Below are 17,316 nucleotides of genomic sequence, written 5' to 3' on the forward strand. Positions count from 1 at the left end.
GAAGCCCCTTGTTTAATTGGGACAGGCCACCCTGTCTTCATTAAACGGGCTCTGGAAGGAGGAGGGTTTAGGGATGGTCCTGACCTGAGGATACTGGACTCATGGCCAGACCCAGAGGGCTGGGGCAGGCAGGGGGAAACCTATGGCCACAGCGAACTTCAGAACCTGCCCGCCAGGGCCAGGGCTGGGGTCTAAGGAGAGGAAGGCTAATGAAAAGGAGCGGATGCACTGCTTGCTGTGCCTTTAAGAAGAGTGAGGGCATCTCCGCTCCTCCCCTGCCTGGGAACAGCTTGCGCCTGGGAAAGTTGCCTGCAGCCGACCCTGGAGCATCTTTGCTAGGTGGCCGGTGGCCCTGTCACGGGCCCCCAGCTGTGAGGTGGCCCTGGGCCCTAGAGATCCCCACTATTTCTCCCCTTGCTGCCCACAGGAAGATGCCCCTGGGCCTGTCCATTGCTCTGCCAGGAGCCAGAGGGGAGCCCCTGGGTCAGTGGCCAGGAGGCCATAGGTACATGGGGTACTGGGGACAGGAGAGTGCAGGTTGACCAAGGGGACAGAGGTGGTATGGGGTGCATGTCAGGTTCCTTGGGGCAGGGTCAACCCCAGGTGAGCACAGGCACCAGTGGGGAGAATGAGATGCTGTGTGATGTGCCCCAAGGAGCAGTGTGGTTCCATGAGTGCCCTGGGGGTGAGGAGCACTCTGACGGTCAAGGGTGCACTATGGGCTGAGGAGAAGCCTCAGGGGACTGTTCCACCAGTCACAGGATGGGCAGGAAGTGAGACCAGGGCAACACAAGGTCCCTGTCTGCCTTGCTGGGCATCTTCTCCCTTTTGCCTCCTCCCAGCAACTGCAGCCACATCACCAGTGGCTTTCCAGCAAGTTTCTCCAGCTCTGGGGTAGATCTCAGTCACAAGTCTGCTGTGACATAGTGTTTTGAGCAGGGCAGGATGATGACAGCTGACTCCATGCAGTCCCCATACTAGAACCATGCGTGCTGCCCATGTGATGGGTACCCCCGAGCCGTGTGTGAGGAAAGATCCTGGACCAGGCCTGGCTGTCCTGCAGCCTCATGGGTGCTGCACTGGCATGGGGAGCAGCCTTTCACCACCAGTGTCCTTCCCAAGGCTAGTGTTCAGAGCCAGGCTTTAACCCAGATGGTGGCAGGGACTCGAGTCCCTGTGGCAGCTCCATCCAGCTCTGCCTGGGGCCAGGCCCCAGGTCTTGATGGATGGATGGATGGATGGATGGATGGATGGATGGATGGATGGATGGATGGATGGATGGATGGATGGATGGACGGATGGACGGATGAATGGAAATTGGTGGAAGTGTGGCCAACTCCTGGCTGGGAGGTGCCAGAGCTGCTCACATTCCTGGAAGATGCAGATGCTGGAGGGAAAACTGCCTTGAGCCTTACTGGAGCCCACTCACCCCCTCACAGAGTAGCAAATCCAGCAGCAACCGTTCCCAGGTGTCCAGCCCTCTCCTGCTTCATTCCCATCCAGGAGCCACTGTGCGACGTGCAGCCGCGGGGCAGCCCAGGGTGGCACTCGAGTGGGAAGAGCCTGAGGCGTTGCTTTCTTCCTGCCCTCTCAGGGGAGCGGGTAGGAAAAGTCCTTTAGGCGGCCGGGCTGGGCGGGGGCCGAGTCGCTCTGCTCCCCCCCGACCGTACTTTGGGCCGCCCTCCATAAAGGGGCGGGAGCGGCGGGGACCGGTGCGCGTCGGCACCGCCTGCGCTCGGCACGGCACGGAACGGCTCGGAGCGGTGCGGGACGGAGCGGCCCCGCGGGGGCGGTGGGTGAGCGCGGAACTGTGGCGGGGGTCCCCCCGCGGGTGGGGAGCACTGCCGGGCAGGACGGAGCCTCCGCGCGGGCACCTGTGGGCACTCGCCCACCCTCCCGCGCCGGGGCTTGTACCGCCTGGGCCAGGCTGTGCTAGGGCTGGGACCCGGCGTAGCCATCGCGGGGGTATCGGGCCAGGTGCCCTTCGCCGCCGCGTGCGTGGAAGCGGCGGGGCGGGGGGCTGGCAGGCAGGGCTGCCCACGCTGGCTCTCCGCTGCCCTAGAGACCTTCCTGGGGCGGGAGGAGCCCCTGCGGGCGGGGGGCCCAGGTGCAGCAGCGGCTGGGATGCGCCGCTCTCGATGCCGTGGCGTGGGGCAGCGGAAGGGGTGGCCCAGGCAGAACCCAGGCTGTAGTCGGGCCAGGCGCTCCCTGTATCCCCTCACCCTGGACAGCCCCACCGGCTGTTCATGGGCCAGCTGCTGCCCACCTGCGCCGGCCCGAAGCGGGGCTCTCCCTGCACTGTGGGGTGCCTGGGACGGTAGTGGCACCCTGCCCTCTCAACGCTGCCAGGTGTTCTGGCACAGGTGGTGCTGGGAACCTTCCAGACTGCTGTCCCTAAGGCTTGGAGCTGGTGTGAGACTGTGGTGGCAGCATCCTATCCTGCAGGCTTCCACAATGAACAGCCAACTCCTGCTCCTGGCTGTGCTCCTGACGCTCCTGGGTCCTCCAGCTGCCATGGCACAGAAGGGGAGCCAAGGTGGGTGCTGAACACTGGGTACACATGGTGGGTGGGACATAAAGAGGGCTTCACTACCAATTTGCCGCAGTGCCAGTCTGTGCCCTGAGTGCTGTTCCTGCTCTGCAGCAGTATGCAAGGACGTGCTGGAGGCTGACATCGCCTTCCTGGTGGATGGTTCATCCAGCATTGGAAGGAACAACTTTCGTGCTGTCCGCACCTTCATGGACAAGCTGGTGGGGCCCTTTGTGCAGGTAGTGGGTGAGAAGGCTGTGCGCTTTGCCATGGCACAGTACAGTGATGACCCACGGTGAGCCCAAGGGAGGGGACATGTGGGGTGCAGGGTGGCAGAGCTGGGAAGTGACAGTGTCTCCCTGCACTCTGCAGGGTGGAATTCCCATTCTCCCAGCACACTGATGGCACAAGTGTCCGGAGGGCCATCCAGCAGCTGAGCTACAAGGGTGGCAACACGCGGACTGGCGCTGGTTTCCGATACATTGCTGACAACTTCTTTGGCCCCACACAGCGCCGGCCTGGGGTCCCCCAGGTATGTGCAGAGCAGTGGCTCTGGCAAGATGGGGAGAAGTGGCAAGTCCATGGGCCCCATGCTGGATCCCACAGTTCTTTCCTGGCCCTGTAGATCTGCATTCTCATCACGGATGGCAAGTCCCAGGATGATGTCGAGGGGCCAGCAGGGCAGCTGAAGAGCCAGGGCATCAAGGTCTTTGCCGTGGGTGAGTGAGGCTTCTGCACCATGTAAACGAGTCTTCTGTTTGGTTCAGGTTCCTCCCTCACCCATCATCTCCCTCTGTCCCAGGTATTAAGAATGCTGACCACAAGGAGCTGATCCGTGTGGCCTCAGTGCCTACTGATGCCTTCTTCTTCTACATTGGTGATTTCAAGCTGCTGGACACACTGGTGCCACTGATGACACGCAGGGTGTGCACGAGTGTTGGGGGCACCCTGCACCTGCTGGGTATGGACCCCTATCCTCCTCTCTGAGGGGCACAGGTGCTGACATTGCTGGGTGCCAGACAGTCCTGCCCCCAAAATAATCTCCTGACTATCCCATCCCATTGGGCACACATCTGTGCCACCCCAGCAAGATCTACCCTCTGCTTCATGCACTGTGGAGCCAACAGCCCCTGTGCTACCCCACAGATGGGCCAAGCCACACTGGCCCCTCCAACCTGGAGATCTCGGAGCAGGGCCTCCACCATCTGCAGATCCGCTGGAGAGCAGACAGTGGTCCCATCACTGGCTACCGGGTGCAGTATGTGCCACTGACAGGGCTAGGGCAGCCAATCATGGCAGAGAGGCTGGAGGTGAGTGCCCCCACCTGACTAGTCAGAGTTCCTGGGGGCTCCTGGTGCCTCCATGTGTGACCTGGGGAAGATGAAGGAGTGACATTGTTCCTGCCCAGGTGAGCGTGGGGCCACAGGAGACAAGCACTGTGCTACGGGGACTGCGTGTTGGGACAGAGTACCTGATCACTGTCACTGCCCAGTACACCAACAGCATCGGCAAGTCAGTGTCTGGCCGAGCAAGAACCCGTGAGTGTCCATGTCCATAGGGACAGGGGAGAATGCAGGCATTGGGTGCCCACAGCACATGAGGCTGGGGATTCATCCCTGATTCCGTGTGCCTCCAGAAAGCCGTGCTGGCTCCACGGTGGATTTTCGTGTGGTGGAGGTGGGACCAACCTTTCTGCGGCTGGCCTGGCAGCCTGCCCCTGAACCCCCCCGGGGCTACAGCCTCAGCTATGCTGTGCAAGGTGAATGATGGTTCCTGCAAGGGTTGGTGCTGCCTGGGCACTCTGCCTTTGTGCAGCCCCCTGGGCAAAGGGAGGTATGGATGAGAGTTAATTCATGGATACATGCCCAGAGTGCTGTGAGTGTGTACCCACCCACTTTCACTGGCATGTGTGCACTGGGTGTGGGGCATGTGTGTTTGCAGAGGCGTGGAGGCAGCCTGTGTATTCCAACACCCGGAGGCTTCATGTGCAAGGCTCAGGGTGTTTGCTTGGGCATGCATAATGGCTGGGGGCCTGGCATGTGCCCCCACGGCTGCTCCATACAGGGGCAGGCAGCAGACCCCTGTTCCAGCCAGAGACTGGGCTGGAGCCACACACCTGGCTGGAGCCACACACCTGGCAGCCCCACCCTGGCCTCAGGCACTCGAGGGGGTGCCCCTGCCCTGGCCCATGTCCCAACTTCTTCCTGGTGCTCCCCACCCCTGGCACTGACTGGCATCCTTAGGGCAGGGTGCAGGCCCAAAGACACTCCTTCCCTGCTGGGCCTGATGTGTGCCATGTCCCTGTGCCTCCCCTACACCCCTCCAGGAGCACCTCACAGGGAGGAGAAGAGCCTGATGGCCAGTGCACAGTCAGCCACACTCAGCAACCTGCAGCCTGACACTGAGTATGTGGTGATGCTCCGGCCCCACTATGCAGAGCAGCCCACTGCCCCTGCCACCCTCACTGCCCGGACACGTAAGTACCGTGCCCAGCCCTGGGCCCAGCTGGGGTTAGGAATGAGTTCCCAGCACAGGGATGCCCCCCTCCAATCACTGTTCCCCATTGGGATGAGGCTGCCTGGCCCATTGCTGTCTGTGGGGGTGGGATGGGGATGCAGGTGATGCTCTGAGACCCAAAAGTTTCTCCAGGGCAGGATGCAGCACTGTGCCCTCCCAGTTTCCTTTGCAGTCTTCTGGGAGTGTTTCCACCAGAGCTTTTGTCCCATAAATGCAGGGTTTGAGTGCAGTGCTCTGTGGGAGGAAAGAGTGGTCTCCACCAGGGCAGAGGCTTTTGGAAAGCATCTCTGGGTAGGAGTGGGGGTGAAGCCTCAGGGCAACACCTTTGCAAGCATCAGATTTTGGCAAACCAATTCCTTCAGCTGCCCAAGGCAATCTTAACCCACAGAAAGTATTTAAGGCATTCAGAGGAAGACATTTTAGTGCAATTTTGCATGAGTTTGATGCTTTGAAAGAGCATGGGCTGCACTCAGTGACCTCAATGTGGTTAGCATCCATGAATAGGGGCAAGGAGGCTTCCTGGAGACATCAGTTTGCAGCTGAAGGTGCTTCCTGCTGCCCCCTGGCCCATTCTCATATGGGGAGATGAACAGTCACCTCACTTCCACAGGGCACCTGGTGGGTGTGCAGGACTTGACTGTCCACAACGTCTCAGCACAGAGCATGCTGCTGGCCTGGCAGTCTGTTGATGATGCTACAGGCTACCGGCTCTCCTGGGCAACCCGCACAGGTAGGTGCCTCTCCCAGAGCTTGTGCCCCTTCTGCTGGTGGCCTCTGTGAGGAAGGACAGGAGGGAGCTGGTGGCACCTGCTGCCTGAACTCCCCAAGGGACTGCTGCACTGGCTCCCGCAGGGCAGGACAGGCACAGGGTGGACCTGGATGCTGGGCAGATGTCACACCCATTGGTAGGGCTGCAGCCCAACACTGATTATGTCATGACAGTGGCTCCACTCTTCAGGCAGCTGGAGGGGCCCACAGCCACTGTGTGGCAGAGGACAGGTAGGTTTTGGGTACAGGTATGCCATCCTGCTGCTGTGTGTGGGAGAAGGCAGGGATCAGCCCTTAAAAGCCCCTATCCTTGCCATGTGCAGGGACCAGAGACATGGGCTGGGTGGCTGGCAGCACAATGGCACAAGGTACCCTGGTCCATGGGGTCCCTCTTGCAGAGGCAGGTACAGACCAGATGCTGCAGACCAACATCCTGAGCCCCACATCCATCCAGGTGCTGTGGACCAGTGCCCATGATGCTCATGGCTACCGTTTGGAGTGGAAGAGAGCCACAGGTGGGCTCAGAGTGCCTGTTGCCCCTGTGGGCCCTCCATGCCACCAGCTGGCTGTGATCCTTCCCTTCCTGCAGGACCAGAGGCCCCCAGAACAGTGTCTCTCCCCAGCAGCACCAATACTTACCAGCTGATGGGGCTGAAGCCGGGCACTGAGTACCACATCACCCTCTATACGCTGTATGATGGTGGGGAGGTGGCCACCCCTGTCATCACCTTTCAGACAGGTGAGTGCTGCTGTGTGTCCCCTGAGTTGTCCCCTACCATTCCAAGCCTCTGGCATGAAGTGACGGTCCCACTGGGCATTGCTCAGCCTGAGGACTGCCTTGGCTATGAGTCCCCTCAGCTGTCTGTTCACAGCCCAGGATGAGTATGGGGGTTGTGCTGTCCAGGCTGTGCCACTCCAGCTGTGCCTCACATATCCCCTTACAGGTGTGGAGGCACCCGTGGGTGATGTGTCAGACCTGCGGCTTGTTGAGGAATCAGGCAGGTGGGTACGGCTGAATTGGACCGGTGTCCCTGGTGCCACCGAGTACAAAGTGGTGGTACGCAACAACCAGGGTGAGTCTGTGGGCAGGGGCATGGGTGGCACCTGGGGTATCCTGATCAGCTGGCACTGAGTAACCACACTGCCCTACTCCTGGCAGATGGCACAGAGAGGACAAGGCGCATCCCAGGCAGCCAGACGGGGCTGGAGCTTGGTGACCTCCGGGAAGGCATCACTTACCTGGTGCATGTCTCGGCACTAGCAGGCAGTCAGGAGGGCAATGCTACCACACTCACCATCCGTCTCAGTAAGTCCACATGAGGGTTTGGTGCCAGGAGTTCTGGTACTGCATGTTCCCACTCTGGCATGCATCTGTTTTCTATCCCCCTGCAACCCCTTGGGGTGGTAGCTTGGCTGTGGGGTCCCTTTGGACTCCCCAAGGTGACGCTGTGGTGCTATGGTGTGGTGCAGAAGATCCACAGGTGGGCAGCATTTCGGAGCTGCGGGTGATGGAGGCCGGTCCCAGCCAGCTGCGGGTCACCTGGCGAGGGCTACCAGGCGCTGGGGGTTACCTGCTGACTTGGCAAGGCAGTGATGGTGAGTGTATGGACTATGAGATGCTGTGGTGGCAGTGCTGGAGCCCTTCCTATCCCAGCCATCTCTCAGGTCTGAAGAAATCCCGCTTCCTCCCTGCTGACCCCACCACCTTCACCATCGAGGGGCTGCACACCAACACCGTCTACACTGTTGGTGTCTCAGCCATTGTGGATGGCCGTGAGGGCAGCCCTGTCACTGCCACAGGACATATAGGTAAGGTAACCCCTGCCTGACAGTGCTATCTGGTGCTGTTTGCTGTGAATCTGGGTGACAGTAGCCCTCTTGGTGTCACAGTGCCGGAGCAGGTGGGGAAGGTGACCCAACTGAAGGTGCAGGCATCCAGGAGCAATGTTGCCCATGTCACTTGGGTTGGTGTGCCGGGAGCCACTGCCTACCATGTGGTGTGGAGCCGCAAGGATGGTACTGTGGGACAGGGATGGGGGCGAGCTGTGCAGGCAGCAGGGTGGGGGCCTGATGCCACAGTCCTTGGCAGGGAGTTTGGAGAATAGCCGGCGAGTTCCTGGCCACATCAACTCCTTTGACGTCCCCAACCTGGAGGGAGGTGTCTCCTACACTGTGAAGGTGACGGCACTCATTGGCAACCGGGAAGGCAATCCTGTCTCCATTATCGTCACCACGCGTGAGTGCTGGGGCAGGGGGCATCATCCCAGGGTGGCACTGGGCACTCCTGCCGTTAACACCTTCCCCTCTGCTCCACAGCAGAGGCAGTTCCCCTACACCCTGTCAGCGGCTTCCAGGTGACTAAGGCCTCAGGGCACCTCTTGCGCCTGACCTGGCTGCCAGTGGCTGGCAGCACCGGGTACCGTCTGTTCTGGCGCCTGGCTGAAGGTAAGCATAGCTGGGTGGCGCCCATGCATCCCTGCCAACCCCCATCCGCACCCCCTCACCCCTCTCTGCCCCTGCCAGGGGGACCCCAGCATATCCAGCAGCTCCCAGCCACCTCCAACTCTTATGATGTGTTGGGACTGGAATCGGGCCGGCGCTACCATATCAGCATCACCAGCCTTACTGGCAGCCGAGAGAGTGAGCCAACCACCATCAGTGCCATCACCAGTAAGGGACTGCCTGGGGCCAAGGCAGCATAAGATCCCTGACACATGGTTTGAGCCCAGAGAGGCACCCAAAGACCAGACTGTCCCAGCATTGGGCTGGGGAGGGTTTGGGTGGGGGCCGCCCCATGAATCTGAAACACCCTTTCTTCCCCCTTCGTAGCTGCCCCAAGCCACATCACCAGTCTGCGGGTGATGGAGGTGCAGAGAGATTCGGTGATTCTTACCTGGACCCCAATCCCTGGTGCCTCTGGCTATGTCCTCTCCTGGAGCCCTCCTGCAGGTGAGACAAGTGGGTGGTCCCAGAATGGCAGGCAGCATCTCCGCAGTGGCTTGTTGATTCCTCTGACTATTCCCTGGGTGGCAGCTGGTGGAGAGAAGGGGCGGACACTGCCCAGCACTGCCAGCTCCCAGCAGGTCTCTGGGCTGCGCCTGGGCCAGCGCTACACCTTCACCCTCCGCCCACTCCTGGGGAGCATACCAGGTGCTGAGGCATCTGTCAGTGAGCGCACAGGTACTGTGGGGTCACTGCAGGAGTGGGCTGGGCTTGTTTCCACTCTGGTGGTGGCTTCACCCCTTCCCGGCCTGCAGTCTGCAGGGATGCCCTTGGTGACGTGGTCTTTCTAGTACATGGCACCCGCAACAGCTCCTCTAGTGCTGAAGCTGTCCGCACCCTCCTCTCCAACACCGTGTCTGCCCTGGGGCGCCTAGGCCCTGAGGGCACACAGGTAGGCTGCTGCCACAGCACCGGGGCCACGAAGTGGAGGGAGGCATGGGTGGGCCGTGGTGCCCACTCATCTCCTCCACCCTTGCAGGTGGCCCTGGCCACATACAGCTACCGCAGCCTACCCTGGCTGCTCCTTAACCGCTCCCGTGACCTGCCCACTGTGCTGGAACACATCCGCACCATGCGCTATGAGGAGCCCAGCGGCAATTCCATCGGTGAGGGGCTGCACTAGGACCTGGGGCAGTGGTTTCCGGGATCCTGCTGACTGTCCCTTTTTGCTTCTCCCTCTCTAGGGGCAGCCATCACCTTTGCCAGGACCTACCTGCTGAGTCCTGGTGCAGGGCGCCGTCCCGAGGTACCAGCAGTGCTGGTGGTTCTGGCTGACAGTCCTTCTGGGGATGATGCCATCACTGTGGCCAGAGATGTCAAGGCTGGGGGTGAGGATGAATGGGGTCTCATCAGGGTATGCAGGGACTTCTGTGGGGTGCTGAAGGTGGTCTTGGCTCAGGGATACAGGTGCTGGCAGTGGACATGGAGGGGGCAGACCGGGAGCAGCTCCAGCGCATGGTCACCAGTGAGGACCCACGGTACATCTACCATGGCAGTGACCTGGCAGAACTGGAGGGAGAACTCATTGATGACCTCTGCACCATCATCTCCACCATGGTAAGGGCCAGAGTATCTTAGGGGATGTGGAGGGGGAGGAGCCCCATGTAAGCCAGGAGGTCTCCTATCCCTGGGTTCACACAGGCTTGTCTTTTCTTGCCAGCCAGTGCCCAAGCCAAAGCCCTGCACTGTGCAGTGCCCCAAGGTGAGCTTCTCGAGGCTGTGCCATGTTGTGCCATGCCATGTCATAGGCACTCAGCATGGGTCAGGAACCCCTAGCTGCTGATGGCAGAAGCCTAGTGGAAAGTTAAGTACGAGGGTGCCAGTCCCTAAACCCTTCTCTCTGTCTCCTTGCAGGGCGAGAAGGGAGACCGTGGTGAGGCAGTGAGTGCTTTGGTGACACCTCACCACCAGCTGGTGGCTCTGGGGGGTTTGCATCTCCCAAATCATGCTAACATCAGCTCACAGGGGATGCTCACTACTGGCTTTTTCTCTGCAGGGACTGCAAGGACATATGGGACCACCAGGTCTCCCTGGTCAGCCGGTAATAACCTGATGGAGGGGGGCATAAGAGGGGCAGCTCCCTGTAGAGGGTAGTGTCATGGTCCCCATGTCCTCATGTTCCCTTGTCCCTTTATCCTGCCAGCGGGTGGATGTGGGGCAAGGACGTGTCCAGCCCTTGCTACAGGGGTAGACAGGCAACACCTCTTGACCATCGCCTGCTACTCAGGTTGTCCTCTCCACTGTCTCCAGGGTCGCCATGGGCTTCCTGGCCCTCCAGGGGCACAGGGTCCACCAGGAGAGAGTGCTGAGGGTCTGGGCAAGAAGGGGGACAGGGTGAGTACCTCTGGCTCCTCACCTAGGCACCCTAGGATCTCTGGACACAGTGACCTGACTCCATGGGGCCTCTCACTGCCCCTGTCCCTTTGGTCTCCACACCTACTCTGGAGGGGAAATCCCACTGAAGAACCCCAGTCTAGCTCCACACTGCACCCTCACACCCCAGCTCAGCACACGAGGGAAAGGCACCCTGAAACCCAGCTCTACCTTGGGGCTGCCCTGAGCTCCCAGTGCTGGGGCCAGCGCTGCCTGGAGTACTGAAGGAGTCTGGCAGTGCTGGGGTACACCAGATGCTGGCATGATGATCCTCTGTCCTGCAGGGATTTCCTGGAGCCAATGGATTACCAGGAAGCCCTGGGCGCCCTGGGAATCCTGGATCACCTGGGCAGCCAGTGAGTAAGGGTGTCCCTTGGCTTTACTGCTGCACAGTGGACTCTTCCCATCTCCTTGCCTGCTCCCTGAGCCAGCCTCTGCTTCCCTGTTCCCTGTGCTAGGGGAGTCTCAGCAGCTGGCAGGGTCATTGCTGTCTCCTGTGTGTGTATCCCAGGAAAAGTGTACTGTATATCCTTGCTTTGGCTGGAGATGCCATGCCATGCCATGCCATCCCACTCCACCCCATTCCAGCTCATTCCATGCTCATTCCCCTGGCTGGCAAGGACATGTTCACCTCCTGAGCTATTGTTTTCTAGGGCATCCCTGGTCTTCGAGGGCATCCTGTGAGTATGGCCCTAGCCTTCCTCAACCCTTCTCGCACCCAACACCTCCTCTCATTCTCATCTTTCCTTCCCAGGGGACACAAGGGCCCATGGGACTTACTGGTCCAAAGGGGGAGAAAGGTGAACCGGTAGGTGATGGACAGGGGAGCTGTCCCACAGGGGTCCCTGGGGAGCACTGGGGACCCTGGTGGGCACATCTTCGTACCTGGCATCTCCTGGCCCCAGGGTCTTCCAGTCTCCCTGCCAGACTCCTGGCCTTGTGCACTGTGGCCACAACAGGGCACATGCAGTCACTGATTTTGCCTTCCCCTCCTCATGCAGGGAGAGCCCAGGGTGATCATAGCTGGAGAACAGGGACTACCAGGCCAGAAAGGGGAGCCAGGTGTGCCGGTAGGTGTGGGAATACAGATATAAAAGGGTCTCTGCCAGCATCTCCAGCCCACACCACAGCCTCAGCTGATGGAGCACCTCTGTCCTCCAGGGCAGCCCTGGCTCACCTGGAATCCCAGGCCCACGGGGGCCCCTTGGTGATCCAGGCTCGCCTGGTCCACTCGGACCCATGGGGCTACCAGGACCTCCTGGAGAGTTTGTGAAGGTACATCCCTCTGATGCTGCATGGGAATGGCTAGGGGATGTGTGGGCAGATGGATGAGGGAACAGGCAGCTGCTTAGAGTTGCTCCCCTGTGGACTCCTCCTGGCCCTCCTCATGGGCTGTCCCCTCCAGCAGCTGTGCCTGCACGCATATGCACGTGTCTGAGCTGTTGCTGTCACTGGGCAGTGTGGAGAGAGGTGGAGAGAGGCACATGGCATGCACATACCCTAATGCCACTGATGATGGGCTCTACCCAGCATGTTCCTCTTCCATTTGAGGGAGGCATGGGAACCGCTCAGAACTGCCCTTATTTGCTTTTTTTTTGCTCTTGCAGGGAGAAAAGGGTGACCGAGGGGAAAGGGTGAGTGCTGTGCATTTCCCTGACTCCTCTGCCCTACTGGATGGAAGTCCCTTGAGTGTGCAAGGGCACTGCAGCCCCTCAGGGTGCTGGGAAGAACCGAGCCCTCAGGGCAACCACACAGGAACTGACCCTTCTCTCTGCAGGGTCCCCCTGGATTCATAGATGGGGCAGTACTTCAAGGGGATCCTGGACCCCCAGTGAGTCGAGCTCCTAGGCCAACAGGGTTGGCAGAGGGGATCAGGGCTGCAATGGCTATGTGTGCCCAGGGCTGAGTTGCATCCCCAGAGGCTGAGATTTTCTCTCTTGCAGGGCCTGCCTGGAGACCCTGGACCTCGGGGACCTGTTGGGCCCCCTGGCCTGAAGGGAGAGAAGGTAAGAAGGTGGTAGGGATGCTCCCCACTGGAGCTGGACCTCACACCACTCTCCAGCGGGAATTCCCATCTAATGGGCATCTCCATGTCATGAGCATGGCTATCGCCTTTCCAAATCCCTAGGGTGATGGCATAGAAGGTTTCCCAGGATCACCTGGCCACCCTGGGGACCCAGGAGACAGGGTGAGTTTCCTAAGAGAAGGTAAGACAGACAGGAGCTGGCCATGCCAAGAGCCAAGCCCCAAGGGGACAATTGAGAGCTCCTGCTTTGGACAGCCTGGGCATTTTCCTTGTCGCACCAAAGGTGACAACACCTCCATTCTCCTTTGCAGGGTCCTCGAGGACCACCAGGGCAGCAGGGCAGGAAGGTGAGTGGTGTAGGAACTGAAGGGACACTCTTACCATGCCTTTGGCATGGAGAAAAGGGTTCTGGGTTCCGTGCCAGCACCCAGGATGTCCCCCAAAAGTACTGCTGCCCCTGACCCTGTGTTTCTCCTATACCAGGGAGACCGTGGGACACCGGGTGAGCTGGGAGAGAAGGGCAAGAAGGTGAGATGGTGCCAAAGCAGACCAGCAATGGCCAGTCCTGGTGTCTTTGAGACCTGCTGGTGACTGTGCTTGGGGATTGCTGTCACAACCCAGCAGTCTTGGATGGGATTCAGGACTGAATTGTGAAGAGCTCTGGGGCAGTGAGTGGGGTGGGAACAGTGTGATGAAGAGCGAGGAAGGCTCCCTGAAGCCTTCCTCTGCTTTGCTCTGCAGGGAGACCGTGGTGTGCCAGGCCCAGAAGGTCAGAAGGTAGGTGCGCTGGGGCAATTGGCATGGTGGAGTGATGCCTACTCTGCCCTGGAGCAGCCACCCTGGAAGGGGGTGGCAGGATGCCTGCACACCTTCCTCCTCTCCTGTAGGGTGAGATGGGAGCCCCAGGGCACCCAGGGCCATCAGGCAGAGAGGTAAGTGTAGGTAGCAGGTGTGGTGCTGTGGAGCCAGGAGCTGCCTGGCTGCTTGCCATGCCCTGGGTGCATGTTCCCAGGCACTGCCAACCCCTTGAGGCCTTTAATCTTGTCATAGGGAGCTCCGGGACCGGCTGGCCCCCGGGGGGAGAAGGTGAGGGCAAAGTGGGGTCACAGTGGTGTGGCAGGGGTCTGTTGGGGAAGGGGCTAGCAGTGACACCTGTCTCTCTGCAGGGAGATCCAGGACCACCTGGCAAGCCAGTAAGTGATGCTGCCCAGCAGATCCACCTCTGCCTGCCCCACCCCCAAGACAGGGAGCCATGGCCAGTGTCCAGCATGATCTCCTCTGCTTCCCTTCCAGGCTTCTAATGTGGCTGGTGTTGGAGAGAAGGTAACCCTGGCCCAGCTGTGCCCTCCACCCTCTGGGCGTGGCTTTGGGCTGGGGAGGGGGATTGCACAGTTGGGCTCATCCTGGTCCCAGGCCTGGTTGTCCACAGCTGCAGTGGGGAAAAAATTGGGTGGTTTGAGGTGCTGATTTTGTCTGCTCCAGGGTGACAGAGGCTTCCCAGGACCAGAAGGACCTCCTGGCCCCAAGGGTGACATGGGAGATAAAGGTGCCCGTGTGAGTATTGCCTTGAGGATAGCAAGCACAATGCACATGGTACAGACCTCCCCAGACTCATGGTGCCTGTGCTGTTGCTCCATGCTATGTTCTTTCATGTCTAGGGTCCCCCTGGCCTGAGCATCCCAGGGCCAGCTGGCCCCAAAGGCAAGCAGGGTGATCGGGTGAGTCTAGGTGCACCCTGGGGGCATCAGCTCAAGGGCCTGGTCCCTCCCATGTCAAGGGGTCACCGAGGTTCCCAGTGACACATGCTCTTCTCCAACAACTAGGGTATTGTTGGCCTCACAGGCAGGAGTGGCCCAAAGGTAATGTCATTGCCCTTCCATTTCTCTGTCCAGCTCTAGAGGGGCTGCTCCTGCAGGCTGTGCCCCTTCTCTCCCCAGCTGCTCAGACTCTGCCCTGACCGTTGCCCCTTCTCATGCCTAGGGTGACCCAGGAGAGCCAGGGGAGAAAGGGGAGCCGGGCCGAGCAGGCACTCCTGGGCAGACCGGGATGCGAGGCAAGGAGGTAGAGTGGGACAAGGGCTATGGGGCACTGTGGCCTTGAGGAGAGACGGGGCTGGCAGGGAGCAGGGAGATGCTGGTGACTTGTACTTTTCTCTCCTGGCCGATGCCCACTGATTTGTGCCGCAGGGAGAGCGAGGAGAGAAAGGTGACGAAGGCACCCCGGTAAGTGAGGGTCCCCAAGACCACTGCCCCTGTTCCTACTGCCCCTGTTCCTACTGCCCCCCACTCACCCCTCTTTACCCACAGGGCGAAGCAGGTCTGCCTGGCAAACCTGGAGACAGGGGTCCCCGGGTGAGTGCAGGGCTGCTGGGCACCTGGGGCAGGAGAGAGACCCATGGCCTCGAGGTGGCTCCTGCTAATGCACATCTTCCCTTTGCCCTCCACCCAGGGCCTTCCTGGCTACCGTGGCCCCCCCGGTGAGAAGGGTGACCTGGGGGACCCAGGACCTGAAGGCAGGAATGTGAGTACCCACTGCTTGTATGTACCCACTGCTCCATGGTCACCCACAGCTCTCACACCTCATTGGCCCACATGCACCCTTACCCTAGGGGTACCCCCCCATCCCACAGGACCCACACCCCACAGATCCCCTATTCCCTCCCCCTCTGACTCCATTCCTCTTTCCTGCAGGGCAGCCCTGGAGCACCAGGAAGCAAAGGTGACCGTGGGGACCCAGTGAGTGATGGCAGGGCCATGTGTGGCCTCCCCACCCCCAAGCCAGCAGTGCCCTCTCCAGGGCTGCACTAGCTCCTCTTAATCTGCTTCCCTTGCCCTTCTTTTAGGGGCCTCCTGGACCTCCAGGACGAACTGTAAGTTCTCCCTCCCTTTTCTCCCTGCCCATGGGCTGGTGTCCCAGCCCCATGTACTCCAACAGCTCCTTTCTGCCCCACAGCTTGATGTTGGGCTTGGAGGAGTGGGGAGAAAGGGTGAGAAGGTAATGAATGAGTCCTTGGGTTGCTGGTGGTGGGATACCTTCTGCTGTCCTCTGGGCTCTGCCTGGCCACTGGGATTATTGTTCATCAAGCCCTCCCTGCCCAAAACAGCCTCTGCCACATGCAGCTGATGTGCACCACAACTGAGAGGCACATGGAACTTGGGGACACATTGGCTGACACTCATGCACAGTGATGGGAGTACCTGTAGGGCTGAGGTTTCCAAAGGAACTGATGTGCTCCTGGCTCCCTAGTCCCACAAGGGTCCTGTGGCAACACCCAACACTCTGGGTGTTCTGCTTTTACAACCCAGCTTAGGCTCAGGATTGTAGTTTTGGCCACAGGTTGAGCTCTGTGGTGGGTGGCATTGTGGTCCCCAGCTGTGGCCGAGCTGGCTCCTGGCTCAGCAGTGCTGCTTGGTGCCTTTCTTCTGCAATCACACTCTGACCCCCACTCCCCCAGTGAGAGCTGCATTGAGCCCAGCCTCCTCTTTTTCAGCCTATGTCTTTATTTTGAGACCTTTCCTCTCATCCCACCCCTAAACCACACAGCACCAGCACTGTGTACACTGTGTACCCCTAAATCACACAGCACCAGTACACTGTGCTCTTGCTACAACACAGTACCCACTGACCACTGTGCCCTTCCCTGGCAGGGGGACCCTGGGGACCCAGGCAAGAATGGTGCGAAGGGTGCCCGGGGTGATGCTGGCTCCCCTGGAGTGCCTGGAGAGAGGGTAGGTACTGGGTCCCTGGTGTGGGAGGCACTGGACAGCATGATGGTTGATATTCTGCAGGAGAGCTGGGGGTCCTGGCATGCACGGACGGCCTGCTGAGCACCTAGGATCCCCTCCTTTCCCTCCATGCCCCACTGCTGAGCATGTCTCTTTCTTGTAGGGTGGGGAGGGTCCCCGTGGCCCCCCTGGCACACAGGTAAGTGTCCTCTTTCCCATGGGGGTCTGAATGGGGGCCCATGCCCTGTGCAGCTCCTGTTAATGGGAGATGATTCTCACTTCTCTTCTGACCCCATAGGGTGATCCCGGGGACCAAGGCCTGCCAGGAGAGAAGGTGAGGGGATTGGGGGCTGAGGGTTGCCCCATAGCACTCCCATCCCACCCCAAAGCTCCAACCATCCTGCTCTGCTATCTTACAGGGGGACCGTGGCCCACCAGGGCTGGATGGCCGCAATGGGCTGGAAGGCAAACCTGGGCCCCCAGGGCCTGCTGGGCTGCGGGTGAGTGTGGTCCAAGGTGGGGGGAATGTCTGTGCCAGGTGGGAGCTGTGGGATAGAGGGATGATGGTGTGAGAGGAGCTGGGTGCTCCAGGCTGGGGATGCTCTGGAGAGGGGGCCTTTGGTAGAATGGGAACGTCCCTGTCCTCACCTCCTCCTTGTCTGCAGGGGGACCCAGGAAAGCAGGGAGATCCTGGCCGGGATGTAAGTACCTCTGGAGAGGGTGGGTTTAGGTTATGTTCCTTCTGGTGCTATCAGACTTGCAAGGGACCAGTGTCCTGTCCCATGCTTCTTGATCCAGGGCAGTGCAGCAAGACCCTCCCTTGCACCCAGCAGAGTGCCACTGCCAGTCACACTCCCTGCACCCAGGGCTGGCTG

At 60.2% G+C, this 17,316-nt stretch overlaps 1 protein-coding gene across 15 annotated transcripts in view; it reads left to right on the plus strand.

Moving 5' to 3' along the window:
* The first annotated feature begins 1,611 nt into the window (after window positions 1–1,611).
* The window catches only part of COL7A1 (collagen type VII alpha 1 chain), a 30,050-nt gene continuing 14,345 nt past the window's right edge, over window positions 1,612–17,316 (plus strand). For 3 of the 15 annotated variants that reach the window (XM_063411396.1, XM_063411402.1, XM_063411403.1), the window contains exons 1-63: window positions 1,645–1,796; window positions 2,446–2,536; window positions 2,645–2,825; window positions 2,903–3,062; window positions 3,156–3,249; window positions 3,333–3,491; window positions 3,677–3,840; window positions 3,939–4,068; window positions 4,167–4,289; window positions 4,857–5,006; window positions 5,658–5,777; window positions 5,900–6,046; window positions 6,139–6,330; window positions 6,405–6,554; window positions 6,760–6,888; window positions 6,975–7,121; window positions 7,286–7,411; window positions 7,481–7,624; window positions 7,706–7,831; window positions 7,905–8,051; window positions 8,132–8,260; window positions 8,339–8,485; window positions 8,645–8,764; window positions 8,849–8,995; window positions 9,073–9,209; window positions 9,297–9,423; window positions 9,502–9,645; window positions 9,717–9,874; window positions 9,978–10,019; window positions 10,172–10,198; window positions 10,314–10,358; window positions 10,568–10,651; window positions 10,975–11,046; window positions 11,344–11,370; window positions 11,445–11,498; window positions 11,692–11,760; window positions 11,852–11,965; window positions 12,298–12,324; window positions 12,468–12,521; window positions 12,634–12,696; window positions 12,819–12,878; window positions 13,028–13,063; window positions 13,200–13,244; window positions 13,458–13,493; window positions 13,604–13,648; window positions 13,767–13,802; window positions 13,883–13,909; window positions 14,010–14,039; window positions 14,199–14,270; window positions 14,375–14,434; window positions 14,540–14,575; window positions 14,697–14,777; window positions 14,903–14,938; window positions 15,023–15,067; window positions 15,165–15,236; window positions 15,407–15,451; window positions 15,559–15,585; window positions 15,669–15,710; window positions 16,364–16,444; window positions 16,605–16,640; window positions 16,740–16,775; window positions 16,861–16,941; window positions 17,107–17,142. In XM_063411396.1, the coding sequence (XP_063267466.1) occupies window positions 2,455–2,536; window positions 2,645–2,825; window positions 2,903–3,062; window positions 3,156–3,249; window positions 3,333–3,491; window positions 3,677–3,840; window positions 3,939–4,068; window positions 4,167–4,289; window positions 4,857–5,006; window positions 5,658–5,777; window positions 5,900–6,046; window positions 6,139–6,330; window positions 6,405–6,554; window positions 6,760–6,888; window positions 6,975–7,121; window positions 7,286–7,411; window positions 7,481–7,624; window positions 7,706–7,831; window positions 7,905–8,051; window positions 8,132–8,260; window positions 8,339–8,485; window positions 8,645–8,764; window positions 8,849–8,995; window positions 9,073–9,209; window positions 9,297–9,423; window positions 9,502–9,645; window positions 9,717–9,874; window positions 9,978–10,019; window positions 10,172–10,198; window positions 10,314–10,358; window positions 10,568–10,651; window positions 10,975–11,046; window positions 11,344–11,370; window positions 11,445–11,498; window positions 11,692–11,760; window positions 11,852–11,965; window positions 12,298–12,324; window positions 12,468–12,521; window positions 12,634–12,696; window positions 12,819–12,878; window positions 13,028–13,063; window positions 13,200–13,244; window positions 13,458–13,493; window positions 13,604–13,648; window positions 13,767–13,802; window positions 13,883–13,909; window positions 14,010–14,039; window positions 14,199–14,270; window positions 14,375–14,434; window positions 14,540–14,575; window positions 14,697–14,777; window positions 14,903–14,938; window positions 15,023–15,067; window positions 15,165–15,236; window positions 15,407–15,451; window positions 15,559–15,585; window positions 15,669–15,710; window positions 16,364–16,444; window positions 16,605–16,640; window positions 16,740–16,775; window positions 16,861–16,941; window positions 17,107–17,142 (5,559 nt within the window). In that variant the 5' untranslated portion in view covers window positions 1,645–1,796; window positions 2,446–2,454. Of the gene's footprint in view, window positions 1,797–2,363; window positions 2,537–2,644; window positions 2,826–2,902; window positions 3,063–3,155; window positions 3,250–3,332; window positions 3,492–3,676; window positions 3,841–3,938; window positions 4,069–4,166; window positions 4,290–4,856; window positions 5,007–5,657; window positions 5,778–5,899; window positions 6,047–6,138; window positions 6,331–6,404; window positions 6,555–6,759; window positions 6,889–6,974; window positions 7,122–7,285; window positions 7,412–7,480; window positions 7,625–7,705; window positions 7,832–7,904; window positions 8,052–8,131; window positions 8,261–8,338; window positions 8,486–8,644; window positions 8,765–8,848; window positions 8,996–9,072; window positions 9,210–9,296; window positions 9,424–9,501; window positions 9,646–9,716; window positions 9,875–9,977; window positions 10,020–10,171; window positions 10,199–10,313; window positions 10,359–10,567; window positions 10,652–10,974; window positions 11,047–11,343; window positions 11,371–11,444; window positions 11,499–11,691; window positions 11,761–11,851; window positions 11,966–12,297; window positions 12,325–12,467; window positions 12,522–12,633; window positions 12,697–12,818; window positions 12,879–13,027; window positions 13,064–13,199; window positions 13,245–13,457; window positions 13,494–13,603; window positions 13,649–13,766; window positions 13,803–13,882; window positions 13,910–14,009; window positions 14,040–14,198; window positions 14,271–14,374; window positions 14,435–14,539; window positions 14,576–14,696; window positions 14,778–14,902; window positions 14,939–15,022; window positions 15,068–15,164; window positions 15,237–15,406; window positions 15,452–15,558; window positions 15,586–15,668; window positions 15,711–16,363; window positions 16,445–16,604; window positions 16,641–16,739; window positions 16,776–16,860; window positions 16,942–17,106; window positions 17,143–17,316 lie in introns of those variants that run through there. The other 12 variants (XM_063411404.1, XM_063411405.1, XM_063411409.1 and 9 more) reach the window with 11 other exon arrangements.

This window comes from Prinia subflava, chromosome 14, assembly GCF_021018805.1.
Source record: "Prinia subflava isolate CZ2003 ecotype Zambia chromosome 14, Cam_Psub_1.2, whole genome shotgun sequence".
NCBI classification, from domain to species: Eukaryota; Metazoa; Chordata; class Aves; order Passeriformes; family Cisticolidae; genus Prinia; species Prinia subflava.